At 38.7% G+C, this 13,660-nt stretch overlaps 1 protein-coding gene across 4 annotated transcripts in view; it reads right to left on the reverse strand.

The window, feature by feature from the left end:
* The window catches only part of LOC115788366 (CMP-N-acetylneuraminate-beta-galactosamide-alpha-2,3-sialyltransferase 1-like), a 91,869-nt gene that overhangs the window by 26,213 nt on the left and 51,996 nt on the right, over positions 1-13,660 (reverse strand). For all 4 annotated transcript variants that reach the window (XR_004020584.1, XR_004020583.1, XR_004020582.1 and 1 more), the window contains exon 4: positions 10,533-10,726. Coding sequence is in view for 1 of the 4 variants with exons in the window: in XM_030741354.1 (XP_030597214.1) it covers positions 10,533-10,726 (194 nt within the window). In the remaining 3 variants the exon portion in view is untranslated. The remainder of the gene's footprint in view (positions 1-10,532; positions 10,727-13,660) is intronic.

Raw genomic sequence — 13,660 nt, forward strand, 5'->3', positions numbered from 1 at the left:
TCCTGACGTCAACCTGACAGAACACCTTTGGGATGAATTAGAGTGGAGACTGTGAGCCAGGCCTTCTTGTCCTACATTATGCGCTTCTGAAAGATTGGTCAAAAATTCCCATAAACACACTCCTAAACCTCGTGGAAAGCCTTCTTAGAAGAGTTGAAGCTGTTATAGGTGCAAATGGTGGGCCGACATCATATTAAACCCTATCAATTAAGAATGGGATGCCACTCAGGTTCATACGCGTTTGAAGATGAGTGAATACTTTTGGCAGCATAGTGTATCTACAGCAGATGAGCACTATCCTAAAGTTGTGTTCTTAAGAAACAGGAAAAATTCAAACAAAAACCTGGCACAGGGCCTGAGAGATCCATCTGGCTCTTCAGCTGATCCATCTACTTTTTTTTTTTTTTTTGGTCTCATCAAAAATGGTCTCAATGGAAGGGTGCTTATCAAGAAGCCATTCTGACTGACCATGTAATACCATCTGGAATGCATCGGATTGGCAATGGCTTGATTTTTCAGCATGACAATGATCCCAAACACACCGCTAATGTAGTAAAAGTACACCTGGATAGAAAAACACACAATGGAGCACTATCAGTCATGGAGTGGACTCCACAGAGCCCGGACCTCAATATCATTTAAGCAGTGTGGGATCATCTTGAGAATAAAACAAAAGGCAGCCAGTGTCCAAAGAAGAGCTTTGAGTGTCCTTCAAGCCTGGAGAACTTTACCCTGGAGACTACTTAAAAAAAATGACAAGAAAGCTGCCTAACAGAATTCAGGCTTGTCATGATCCTGGGTCTGTGGCCCAGTGTTTTCAGTTCTGTGGACTTTCTAATGTCATTATTAAATGTCTCTTTGATTCTTAGTTTGTGATGGGGTTTTGTAGTTGGAGTTTTGTACCTTTTTTAGTTCCTGGTTGGGATTTTATTTGTAGCCTCAGATCTTCTTAGTTTAGTTACTTGAATTATGTTCTTGGTTACAGCTTTTTTTAACCTGTGTCTGGTGGTCAAGTCTGCATTTGTGTCATGCCTAGTCACGTCCTCTTTTGTTTTCCCAGTCTTGTCTCTTGTGCATTATGCTCAGTTTTGCTTCCCTTGTCTCATTAGTTTAACTTCACCTGTTCTCCCCAGTTGTGTCCTGTTTCCCTAATCACCCTGTGTGTATTTAAGCCCTCAGTTTTCTTCAGTTCATTGTCATGCTGTTTGTCTGAGTTAGCCATGTTCTGTATGTTTTGTTTATTTCCTGCCTCTCCAATGTGTTTTGAGTTCACGTCTGACTCTGAGTCTGCATTTTTGGGCCCACATCCTGCCTGCCTCACTACTGTCTCTTGGCAAGGCTGTGTTGAAGAATAAAGGTGGTCATACCAAATATTGACTTTCAAGCTTGTTAGAATTGTCCAAACTGTTTTTGACTTGTTTACTGTATTTACATGTGCAGTATCAGTCAAAAGTTTGGACACACTTGCCCACTCATATGAATGGGTGAGTGTGTCCCAACTTTTGACTGGTACTGTATGTTAATAAATATTCTTTGGTGGATCGGACTATGAGAAAAAAAAAAAAATTTTAAGTGATATGACCTGATCCACTGAAGTTCACGTCACAAATCTGAATTTCTTATGATGCCCTGGCGGCACTCATTTGTAGTGTGATGTGGCCCAAGTAGCAATCAAGCTCCAGACTTCAATTGTTCTTTGCCTTAAAATAACACAAAGGTCTGCCGGGCAAAGGACAGCACTGATTGCAGAGTAGCTTGGGTGCCCATGAAAATAAAGTCTTTAATGGAAATTTTAGGAATAATGAATCTTTGAAGGCACGTCTCTCATTGTGCAGTAATAATAACTAGAAGGAGGAGGAATAATGGAAGAACTAGCTTGTAATACTTGATCTTTGTTTGAGCTTTAGACCACTGATTACCAACACAAAGTGTGGCTTATTTATTCTTAGACAGGGGTAAGAGGCACTCGCATGGTCATTCATCAGTCCCCAGGAACGTATCAATATGTTAATAACACTCTCACTGAAAAACTAAAAAAACAACTTTCTTATAAACAAATAAACTGATTCAGAGGCAGACTCAGAAGGCAAGCAAAGTGAAAAACCTTGTGCATTACTTGTGTTAAAATCCCAGTTTTAAAGCCAATTTTTAAACAGGGACTTTGAGTCACAAATGTGCTGTGCCTGCCTATTACATCTGCTGGCTTCAAGATCCATCTTAATGAAGTTATTTGCAAGGGCTTACATTATCATGTCGAATATAAGCTTGACTGATCCCCAATTCAGCAAGAGTAAATAAAATGATGAGACAATCATACATCCCCGACAGACTACCTCGATTTCAAATGAAATATGCTAGTGTAAAGCTAAAATGAATAAGTTATAAGTTATATATAAAAAAGAAACTGCACCCACCATATAGTGAAGGTAAATTGTCTATACAGGCTAAAACCGTTTTTTGTGTAGCAGCCCGTAAACACATTTTCAGTGCTGTCAAGTTGGGAATTTTACCACTCACTGGACACTACATTAGGCTAAATTTACAGACACAACTTTTTACCCTTTTCAACCAAATGTAGGAGTAAAGGATGGTTTTTAAAGGTTGTGACTTGCTGACCAAATTTCTTCCAGAAAACAATGTCCGTGGATATCTGGTGCCCAGTGACTCACTTACTTATGCTTTTTAAAAAAAAAAATCATCTCACTCATTTGTTTTTTTTTTTTTAAAACAGTCACGTGTTTCTGCTGTGAAAGTATTAATTCCTCACCTTTATGTTGCCCTTCTTATTACACTTAATTGATCACGGTACAAGACATCCAATTAGACATGCAGTTTTTTTTTATTTTTGCCCCTAATTATTCTCATTATCTCCACTATTGGTCTGAGATGCAGTACAGGACAGATGCAATGTGATTCCACTATCTGTGTCTTCACCTCCATAAAGTTAGCTGTATTTTCACATTTGCTAGATAAAAGCATTGACTTTGTGTCTAAAATGTCCATATCTGCAGATACAAACTGGAAGTGAGTCTAGTGCAGGCATTTAATGCTGCCAAAGATAAGATGCATGCATGGGCTTATCAATCATAATGCCAAAGAAGAAGAAGAACAACAACAAAAAAAATTTAAATCAAATTTTAATAACTGGAGTTACTAATTGGTGCTTCAACAGTTTTCAACAGAATTATAAAATGCAATTATTCAAAAGCTATAGAGCTTACTTTCTTGTCTTTCAAAGGAAGGTGCACAGCTCTTTTTATGACTCAAATCTATTTTTTAATGAAATCTGCTGAGCAAACAAGAGGCTTTCGCAGATATTCCAGTGCCATTCAATATTCATAATAGTCTGTGAAGGAGGCTTTAGAGGATCTGAGTGAATTGAACTGTGGATATTTGGAACCCATTGTTTTCAGTCTGCTCTTTCTCACTGGACAGTGTCAGCTGTGGCTTTAGAAATTTGCTTATAGACTTCAATCCAATCAGCACATCAGTTTATTCCAGGTTTGTAAAAAAAAAAAAAAAAAAAAAAAAAAAAGAAGCACTCTGCTCCTTAGCACTGCCTGTTCACTGTTGTTGTGACCTTTTGGCTCAGCACCACAGCTTCCAACCAAGCATGACTGAAAATGTGATGCTCAGGCAAGAGTAAATAAAAAAGAGAGCAACACATTTTTGAAGCACACGTCTGCAGGAAGCTAGTCTGCTAATAGCACAGTAATAAGTGCTGTCCTTGTCATCCCATAATTGAATTGGCTGACAATATCATGCTGCCACCACAGCGGGGGCTGGCAAACAAGATAAGTGCAATAATATGCCTTTATATAGAGGCAAAATGTCACAGCAGGTCGGCAAAGAGCAGTACAAGAATAAGACATGAAATTTATTTTAAGGCGTGCTCCGATTAATCAGTTGATATGATCATCAGTTGGAGTAGATCATCTGTCTGTCTGCTTATCCACAGAATTGGGCTAACGGCTGCCTCCGCCCCTCTTAAAGCATCCAAACATTTTTTCTACAGGCTCAAGCTACTATATCTAGATTTAAAATGGCACTTGAATTTGAAGTAGTATTAGTCTTGTTTCCAAAAATCACCTGCTTTTCTAGGTGTGTGGTTTCAGAGTGTGAACTTGATTACATAGTGCCCTCAAAAGTCACTGTAAAGCTACATCAATGGCATTCCCACTAATGCCAGTTAAGTATCCCACAGCAGAGAAAACTGATGCATGTCTAGCAAAGAGGGTAAAGTAACTGAGCGAATGAAAGGCTGTGACTGGGATAAAAATTAAAAATATATATGTTTGCATTCACTGTCTCAATCCAAATCTTAGTCACCCACATGATAATGTTTCACATTTTCATTTGTTTTAATACCCAAAAATGTACCACAGGTGTGCTGATGCAGCTGCCAGCTTGGCCTAAACTCCACTGCTTTGAGTCAGTGAACTGGAACTCTTGATTTGTTTGTGGTGTTGGTGCTTTTGGATCATGTTCACTTGAATAATCTGGCAAATAATATGGCAGCAATGCCCATTTTTTTTGTGTACAGTCTAAAATCCGTCATCATGCCATTGACAGAAATTGTAAATTGTCTGGTTAAACCTGATTACATCAAACGTGAAACATATATAACGTACACTATAGTGTAAGTTTGGCTCATCAATTACTCTGTCTTAGAAGAACACAAAATATTCCTAGCCATATTTATATATTTTTATATCCTTATATCCATTAACTTGAAATATTTATCTGCAGCTATAGTTCATGCACTTTATTTCTGTGGCACTGACCATAGTTTAAAACAAGCACATTCATACCAGGCCAGGTTTGTTTAGTCCAAATTATTCTGCCTTATCTCCACTATTTCTGAGCTATAAAACAGATGGCATGTGATTCCACGACTTGTCTAAAATGTACTTCTTATCTGCATTAACACACAAACTGCAAGTGGACTATTGTGGACTTTAGATTTCATGAAGATAGTAGTAGTAGTAGTAGTCGTAGTAGGTAGTGATCATATGCATTGGCTTATCAATTATAATGCCTCAGAAGAACAAAAACTGTCAAAGGAAGATGCCTCCTTTTATGGCTCAACTCTATTTTCCACTTCACTCTGCTGAGCAAACAAGAGGCTCTAGCAGACAGGCCAATGCTGCTCAATATTCATAATAATCCATAAAAGGAGGCTTTAGAGGATCTGGGTGAATTGCATTGTGGACATACATTGTTTTTTGTTTTTTTTTTCTCTAATGGATGATGTTCCCATATCAGTTCTGATCTGATCAGTGTCACTGATTTACAACATTTAGTGGGTACAGTATTTAATAAAACTATTTCATAATCTGCAGTGCAGCCGTTTCTGTTCAGAAAAAAAAATCTTTGCATACTGATGGATTTTTATCTCTTTCGGTTGCAGTGGATAATTCAGAAGCTAACTGTAACAACCTTCAGAATTGTTAAAGAACTCTCTCTGTGTAATACAAATCCGCTCTTGAGGAATAAGCATATCCCACCACTGCAGCCTTTCGCTTATACTGAGTTACGGCTCAACAACTATTCTCATTCAAATCAAAATTTAATTTGATAACATGTAATTTTAGGTTTGGATTGTTATTACTGGTATTTGTTTAATGTAACTCAGTCTGAGTGTTCTGTTTTGTGCCAATTGACAAAATAAAATACACACATCGGAAGCAGTTCTTTAGCTTTACGTGGTCATCTTTGTCTACTTCACGTTCATGTTTTGAATCTGTGCTAATTTCTTTTAAAAATAATACAGTTCAATTACAACTGTCAATTAGACCCCCCCCCCCCCCCCCCCCCCAAAAAAAAAAAAAAAAAAGAAAAAGAAAATTGTTAAGGATGAAGTCTATGACTTCTGTAGCCTGGAGAAACAGCGAGACTTTTTTTTTTTTTTTTTTTTAACCCTTTCATGTAAATTAATTCCATCTTGTCATTTATGCAGCAGAAAGCAAACCTGTTGTTTTTCATCTTTTCAAATTCGTTCTCTGCTGCGCTGTAATTGGTATGTGAGAACAAAGACAGCAACAAACTCTTCTCATGTTTCGCACCCTCCCAACGCACGAGAGAAACATTTGAATAACAGAGAAACATTTGTTTCTATAGCCTGCTTTGGTTATCGAGGCCAGGATAAGGATGTGGGAAAGCGAAATCTGCAGCCACACCTTTCTGATGAGTGCAGTTCAGGACGCAGCACAAATGAACGTGTGAGTGAGACAGAACCAATGAGTGCAGTCAGCAAATGAAATAAAGGCACAGATAATAACAAAAAGCCCAGAATTACACACTAAAGTAAGTTTAAATGGATCCACTCCTTTAAAACAAGGTCATCAAGACGCATACTTATGCCAAATACTGCAGTTCCTCTAACGGCCACTAAAGCCTGGCTCCAAAAGCGAGTCAGTCCTCACAGACGTCAAAATGCCCAAATTAACAGTATTAAAAATTCTGTTTACAACCTGACACAAAAATAGATTTTTGTTTATATGCTTCCCCTTTGTAGCAACGGTAGAATGTATGCTGGCTCTTTTTTTATTTATTTATTTTTTACACCCCATCCACCTGGATCCTATTAAGGCCTAAGATTAGTGCCGTGGATGTTCTGATTGACAGGTGTGCTGACACAGGGAGCTGTAGCTGATACCTGTCAGCTCAGCCTCACTTCCTCTAAATTATATGGGCTAATGTGAGGTTCAGACCATCCAAGAAGTTTGTGTCTTTTTAATAGTCTGTTATTTAGCACTAATTAGCAGGTATCTGTGCATGTGTGAAAGACCCATACATTTTACTGATGCATTTGCTAACTAAGCTAAAAAATAAGTAACTTAGCACACCATGCTGGCATCTAAATATTGACAATTCTGTCTCAAAAAAAAAAAAGTGACAGCAGCCAAAATGCTATCATTGTCATGCCATGGTGGTGCTATGTCCATCTTTTAATTACAGTCTGTTGTTCAATCAAATTGTTTCTCATAGTATTTTCTAGTCTTTTAGTAGTATTAGTTAGCAGGTATCTATGTATGTCCAGTTGACCCATAGAGTTTATGAATGCAGCTTAATAAAATGATTGGTAATGTTAGCTCAGTGTTTCTCAAACTGTGGGGTGTGCCCCAATGGTGGGGCGCAGGGTAATGACAGGTGGGGCGCGAACGACCTGGGAGAAAAGTACTGCGGAACAAATGATGAACATCGGGTTAATTCTCATGGCGGAACAAGGAAACGTCAGCAGGTACGTTAGCACAGCGACTACCGTCAGCTTCTGCTGTGTACATAGAGCCGTTGTGCTGCAGCTTTGCCAACACCGCCACCCTCGCATGGCACTGAAGCTTGAAAATGCAGAGTCCAAAAGCCAATGGGTGATGCCTCCATGATTATATCCATCTTTTATTTACAGTCTATGGCAATAATAAATTCTTATAAGCTGCAAATTTTACAAGGTAAATCCAGTACTTTTGCTGGCAGAGGGCTATTTTCATAGTCAGTTGTCACAATCTTGTTGTAAATTGAACATAATCAGGTTACAGACTGATGGTTGGACAGAACAAGCTATTTGAACACGTCATGTTATAAATGCTCACTGTTACAATTTCTTAATGATATTTAAAGTTAGAATAATAATTAAATGCATAAGCTCTTTTTCTCTGAGATTTTATAATAAGTACTTTTGATAATCTGACAAAGATATCTGACAAAGCAAACACAAACAGAAAAGCAAACCTCCAATTATGAAAAAAAGAGCAAAGGCAAAATTAGAAAATTATAAGTCATATGGCCCATTTAACCAGGTTCCTGGTTCAACTTTGACTTTTTGTACCTAAAATATAAAAATAATTTTAGGGTAACAACCAACAATGATGACCTGAATATTAGAAACATTTCACCATGCTGCACTGAATATTCTACCTCTGTATACATCTCCAAATATAGAGATGAGTATAGAAGAACATATATACACTGAGAACGAAACCTCATGATGCCAATGGTTCACCCTCATTGTTAGCCTTGAGCAGCATTCTTTCAGTACATCTCTAAATAAATTGGGAAGCATAGTTTGGTTAAAATGTTTTCTTGTTTAGAAGCCGTCTAATTGTTTTAGTGCTTGATCTTATAATTTAGTTTGTGAAAGCAGTGTACTCATACTATAGAGGGGGGAAAAAAAACATATGAAAAGTGAAATACTGAAAAAATAGTGAATAGTGAAAAACTAAGCAATTATCTAAGCAAAAGAGTGCACAATTGTGTTAGGGATTTAAATGTACACACTGTAAATGAATAATCCACGACTTGTTGTGACAATAAGATTTTTTTTCAATTGTGCCACCATATTCTTAGCAATGAGTCACAAATAACTGCACATAAAAAAATATTAGGAATGTCTGTTTGTGTTTTGTGTGTTTGGTGATTTTAAAATCTATAAGCTGATCCTTTTTTTTCTTTCAAACACACAAATCAAAATATCAGCATCAGTCTTAGCAAAATTATCAACTAAGGCAAGTGAGGTTGGTTACTCAGCTGCACAATGCTGATACCTTGGATCTTGGTATGTGTAGACACTGATTACTGATTTAATACTAGTGATAAATTAATAAACTGTGTTCCTCAGTCAGTGGAAGAGACTGGGAATAAGTCAACATGAAGCTTCACTTAAACATTGCTAACTTTGTAAAATATAAACAACCAAGAATATCAATTTATTGAATTGGTACTGTAAGTAAAATAATAAACAACAACAGTGTGTTGTTCAATTAATTTGTTTGCACTAGTCATTAGTCAATAGATGGCTACCCCTCCCTGAGCCTGGTTCTGCCAGAAGTTTCTTCCTGTTTTTCCTTCCCACTGTCACCAAATGCTTGCTCATAGGAAGTCGTTTTGATTGTTTATTTGGGTTTTCTCTGTAATTATTGTATGGTCTTTACCTTACAACATAAAGAGTCTTGAGGTGACTGTTTGTTGCTATATAAATAAAACTGAATTGAATAGGCTCCTGCATTCTGCAGCCGTTACCCGGGAGGGGGAGACGTGCTATTGTTTTTGGTCTGTCTGTCTATTTGTTAACAATATAACAGCAAAAATACCAGTCCAATTAATACCAAAACCACACCATAGATGCATCTATGGTTGCTGAAAATTTATTATGTTTCTGAAAACAGGTCTTTCTTGCAATTGAGACACTGAGTCTCAATGGGACTACCTGTATAAATAAAGGTTAAATAAAAAAAAAAAAATCTTGGATGACTTAAAATCTGGGCAAACTTGCCCTCCAGGTAAAGGTCAAAGGGAAATTATGGGCATGGATAACAGGACCTATGTGTTATCTCTGTGATTCAGTGTTTGGAGAGTGACATGTTTGTAAAGCGTTCAAATCAGCTACTGTAAAACGTCGGGTTGGTTGTGCCCGGCACCACTTCTTTAAAGTTGTGCTCATCTCTCCTTTCCCTGCTCTCAATCTCAGTACACCTCCTCACACACCACATGTCGCATATGGAGTGGTGCTGAAAAGAGACAGATAGAGCAAAATAATATTAATTTAGTCAGTATTAATCAAATGTTCTCTAACCATGAGTGCAATAAAAGCTTTCCAACAAATATGACCCTGAACATAATGAAAGTGAGAGGGAGTGAAAGAGAGAGAGATAGAAGCATCATCATCTGAGCTTTTCAGTCGCATCAGCACACTTGATCACAGTATGCTTTTAAATCAAAAACTACTGCAAACATAAGAAAAGCTGGTGTTGGTGTTGCATGTTTGAAATACCTCCAAACTTCTGACCCTTTAATGGTAGCTTCCTCCATCAGTCCAAAAAATGGACATCTGATCCAGCCTTTTCAGTCAGGGTCAGGCCTTTATCTAACCAAAATTGATCCCTAATCTGCATTAAAAAAGCTCCAAAAGGAACCAAGAGCACAAACATGGTGGAGATGTCCAGTTCAGTTGAACTGACTAGAATTACCCTAGAATGGCTACAGGTCCAGGTCTGCTGACACATGTAAGTCAAACTGTACAAAACATGAGTTATAAGCAAAACATTTACCCAGCATACAGTTGATGTGCTGGGAGAATATTATGTAGTTATGCTGGGCCTCCACAGAGGTTAAAACTGTTTTTGTACCAGGCTGTAAATTAGCTTTTTAATGCTGTTTAGTTGGGAATTTTACATGGGAGTCTATTGGATTGACTCACTTTTGAAATCAGCCCTAAGAGGCCATTAACTCCAGCTCCAGAGGTTTCCACATGCTTTTCTTTAATTTTGATGTCGAATGACAGGTTACACAAGCAACTACCTAGCACTCTTGGCTCTTGTTATAAACCAATCAGTTCATGTTAGCGGCAGCGCTGGAGCTTGAAAAGTTACATTCAGCTCTTTTATGCAAGCAAAGTGAAGCAACAGATCCACAATTCAGTTTGGCAATGCATATCACTCCATTCATAGTAAACAGAGGTGAGCGCTTTAAGGCCTGCAACACACGTACGTGTCAACGCAGCCTGACTCTCAAAATCAAACGACGTGTTTACTGACCTTATGATGAAGTCACTGGAGTCGATGAGGGCACCGTAATGGGACCCCTTCAGGTTCCCAGAGTTCCCCACGACAGCGCAGGTCCTGCAGCGCTCGGAGCTGGCGTCCATGTAAAGCACCTCATCAGGGATGACTTGGAACAGCTCCTCCACCACTTCACTGAAGTTGGCTGGCTGCCTCTCTGACTGCAACCACTGGCGACAGAGCACATGCAGGCCTCAGAGACAGACACACAGCTTGAGGGGCACTTTAAGTAGAAGTGATTGAACAAGGGCAGCGGAGCTCAAGACACCGAGCACACTTCTGAAAGAACCTCAGGGGCGGCTTAGCTCCGTCTGCGGGGGCTCTTTTGGCCCGGCTTTCTTCTGGCGGCTTTGAACTCGGAGAGACAGCAAATAAATGCAGGAATGTGTGTGCACTGTCTACTGTTGCATATTGTGCAAAATGGATACAGGATGTTCTGCATCATTCTGAATTTTAAAGCAGGGTTTTGGATACATGTGGTTCAAATATTATCCTCGAGACTTTTCTACCATATTAAAACAACTGCGCAATAAGGTTGTAGGTACAGAGCACACAAGTTTAGAATATACAGGAATTAATGAGAACTTCTCCTTTGCAAAAAACTGCATTTAGCTGTGTAACATGTAAACTCTGACAGCTCCTTGGAGGAAAGCGCGTGGATGCACCTTATGGTCATGCCCTTGCCTTGCGGCAGCGTAGGCCACACCATCTGGCCAGGGTACCGTTGATATGTGACACTTGCCTCATCAAGCTCCCTGTGAGAAGCACTTTCTAGAATGAATAGTGACAGGAGGCAACCTTGCAGTAATTTTCCTATTCTTGCATCTAATTGGCCATAGTGTGAGGTGAATGTGGGAACGCTGGATGCCTTCCAGATAAAGAAAACATAAATTTTTCTGAATTGGTCATTCTAATACAGAGAGCTGTAGTCTAATGATGGGGTATACATAAAATACACTTTATAATAGTCTAGTACATAAGTACTTATGTAGATGGGGTGAATTCTAATTTACAACAAAGTGGATTTAAACAAGGAATCCTCCATAAAACACTAACAGCTATCATGTCCTGCAAGCCGGCGTTCAATTTTTATGTTTTCTGGGTTTTATGTTCCCTGAACACGACAGGCCAAATGTAGGGGGCGTAACATCCATTAAGATTTTTCCCGTGGAGTGAAAATGGAGGTTGATATGAGGGAATCTCAGTAAATAACAGTAAAAAACTGGCTTTCCTGTCACTCTGCATCGAAGGGCTTCACTCTCAGGGGGCCTTTTAGCAGTGATGCTCAGCAATCACACAGGTGACAAAATCCATCTTGGAAGAGCCAGAGATAACAATTCCTCTGCTGACTGCCATGTCAAGTCATGGTCTTCATGTCAAAACAAATACATTATGTTTAGCCTGGCACTAGATAGCTGACAGATGGAGATTTCAATAACTCGCAAAGACTGGAATGCATTGACTAACCAGGAGGGAAAAGGCATTTACAGTATTTTCACTGTTACAGTAGGATTAGTGACATTAAAGGGGGCCTGTTGTGCTTTTCCTTATTTCCTGTCATCTATATACTTGTTACAATGTTGGATGCTCATGTTAAACATGGCCAAATAATGAGGTCGGTGCATGTGCAAGCAATCCCTGTGAGCCAAAAGCTCAGGCTTTGCCTTGCTCTGAATATTCAGTTACTCTAAATACTCAGTTTCAGGCATTTCTTTTTCAATTCTTTCCTTTGTGTGATGGCAGTATGAGGGGATATACCTAATATGGTCACCTCAGGCACACAGCTCTGGCTGCGAGCACAGCAGCCCAACCTGTCTGCTGTTTAATTCTCCTGTTCACAAATGAAAGTTGGCGTAAAGCAGTGGCTGTCAAACTTTTTCTAGGATGCCCAACTTTAGAAGCTAAAAGAGGTCCCACACTTTTTGTTGCTTGAAGTGTCAAAAAAGGGTCCAATTAGAATTTTGGTGAAATAAAGTCAGCAGAGTAGCAGCAGGAAACCCTTGTTTATTCATTCTTTTTGTTTTTTTATATATAAGAAAAGTGTCAGGGAGAAAGTACAGTGCCACTCAATAATTAAGCTCTATCTTATTTAGTATGTTCACGGAGTCTCACCTGCAGGAGAGACTCCAAGGAAAGAATTTTTTTTTTAAACGCAATATTAAAATATTAATATGGAAACGTGTTTCCACCACTGAAAAAAAGGCATCCATAACTTGAAATTTTGAGTGAATACGTCGAAATTTTGCGTTAAGTATCTCAAAATTTCAAGTTAGCTCTGCCAATCAGGAAGCTCTGTAAGGGGCGGAGCAGATGGCACAAACGCAGGCGCTACCAGTGTATTGCAAACATTTCAAATTCTTCAGCTTTGAATACCTTCTTGCATATGATAACTGCATAAAAAGGTATGGAATCAATGTGTTGGGACAGTTGATGCCTTCTGCATCATAATTTTGACTTATTAACTCAAAATTTCAAGTTACTGATGGCAATTTTTTTCAGTGGTGGAAACAAGCTTCCATGTATTAAATATGTGAACTTCAAAGGTTGTGATTTTGGAGGAGCCATGCTAGATGGTTCCAGTCTTTGTGCTATGCTAACCATATGGCCTACTATTACAAGGCCATTCTTAGGAAACAGACATACGAATAAAACCAATCATTTTACTAACCTTCTAGCAACAAAACCAGTAAGTAAGAAAATCCTTCAAAGGCCTACTGGATGCTAAACTAGTTTCATGATTATCTAATAGCCTGCAGTATGATGGCGACAGATTTCAGAGAGTGAAGAGTTAAAGCTTCTCTTGTGCTTTCAAGGCACGTATGGAAAATGTCTCTCTTTATCTACAGATTTAGAAGAGATTGTGAGAGAATTTCCATATCCTCCATCTCACTTGTTAAATGTGAACAAATTGTGCGTGGGAGTTTGCTTCACAACTTGATCCTGGTTAAGACTTGTTGGATTTGAAACAATCAATGTGGCGAAAACAAACACATTTTGGGAGCATTACAGCAGTGTGTGATCTCTGTTCTTTATTCATGATCCTTCTTTTTCAGCACCTCGTTTGCACTCAGATGCTGAACATGCATTATTTTTTAACTTCCAAT

The sequence above is a fragment of the Archocentrus centrarchus genome, chromosome 11 (genome assembly GCF_007364275.1).
Source record: "Archocentrus centrarchus isolate MPI-CPG fArcCen1 chromosome 11, fArcCen1, whole genome shotgun sequence".
NCBI lineage: Eukaryota > Metazoa > Chordata > Actinopteri > Cichliformes > Cichlidae > Archocentrus > Archocentrus centrarchus.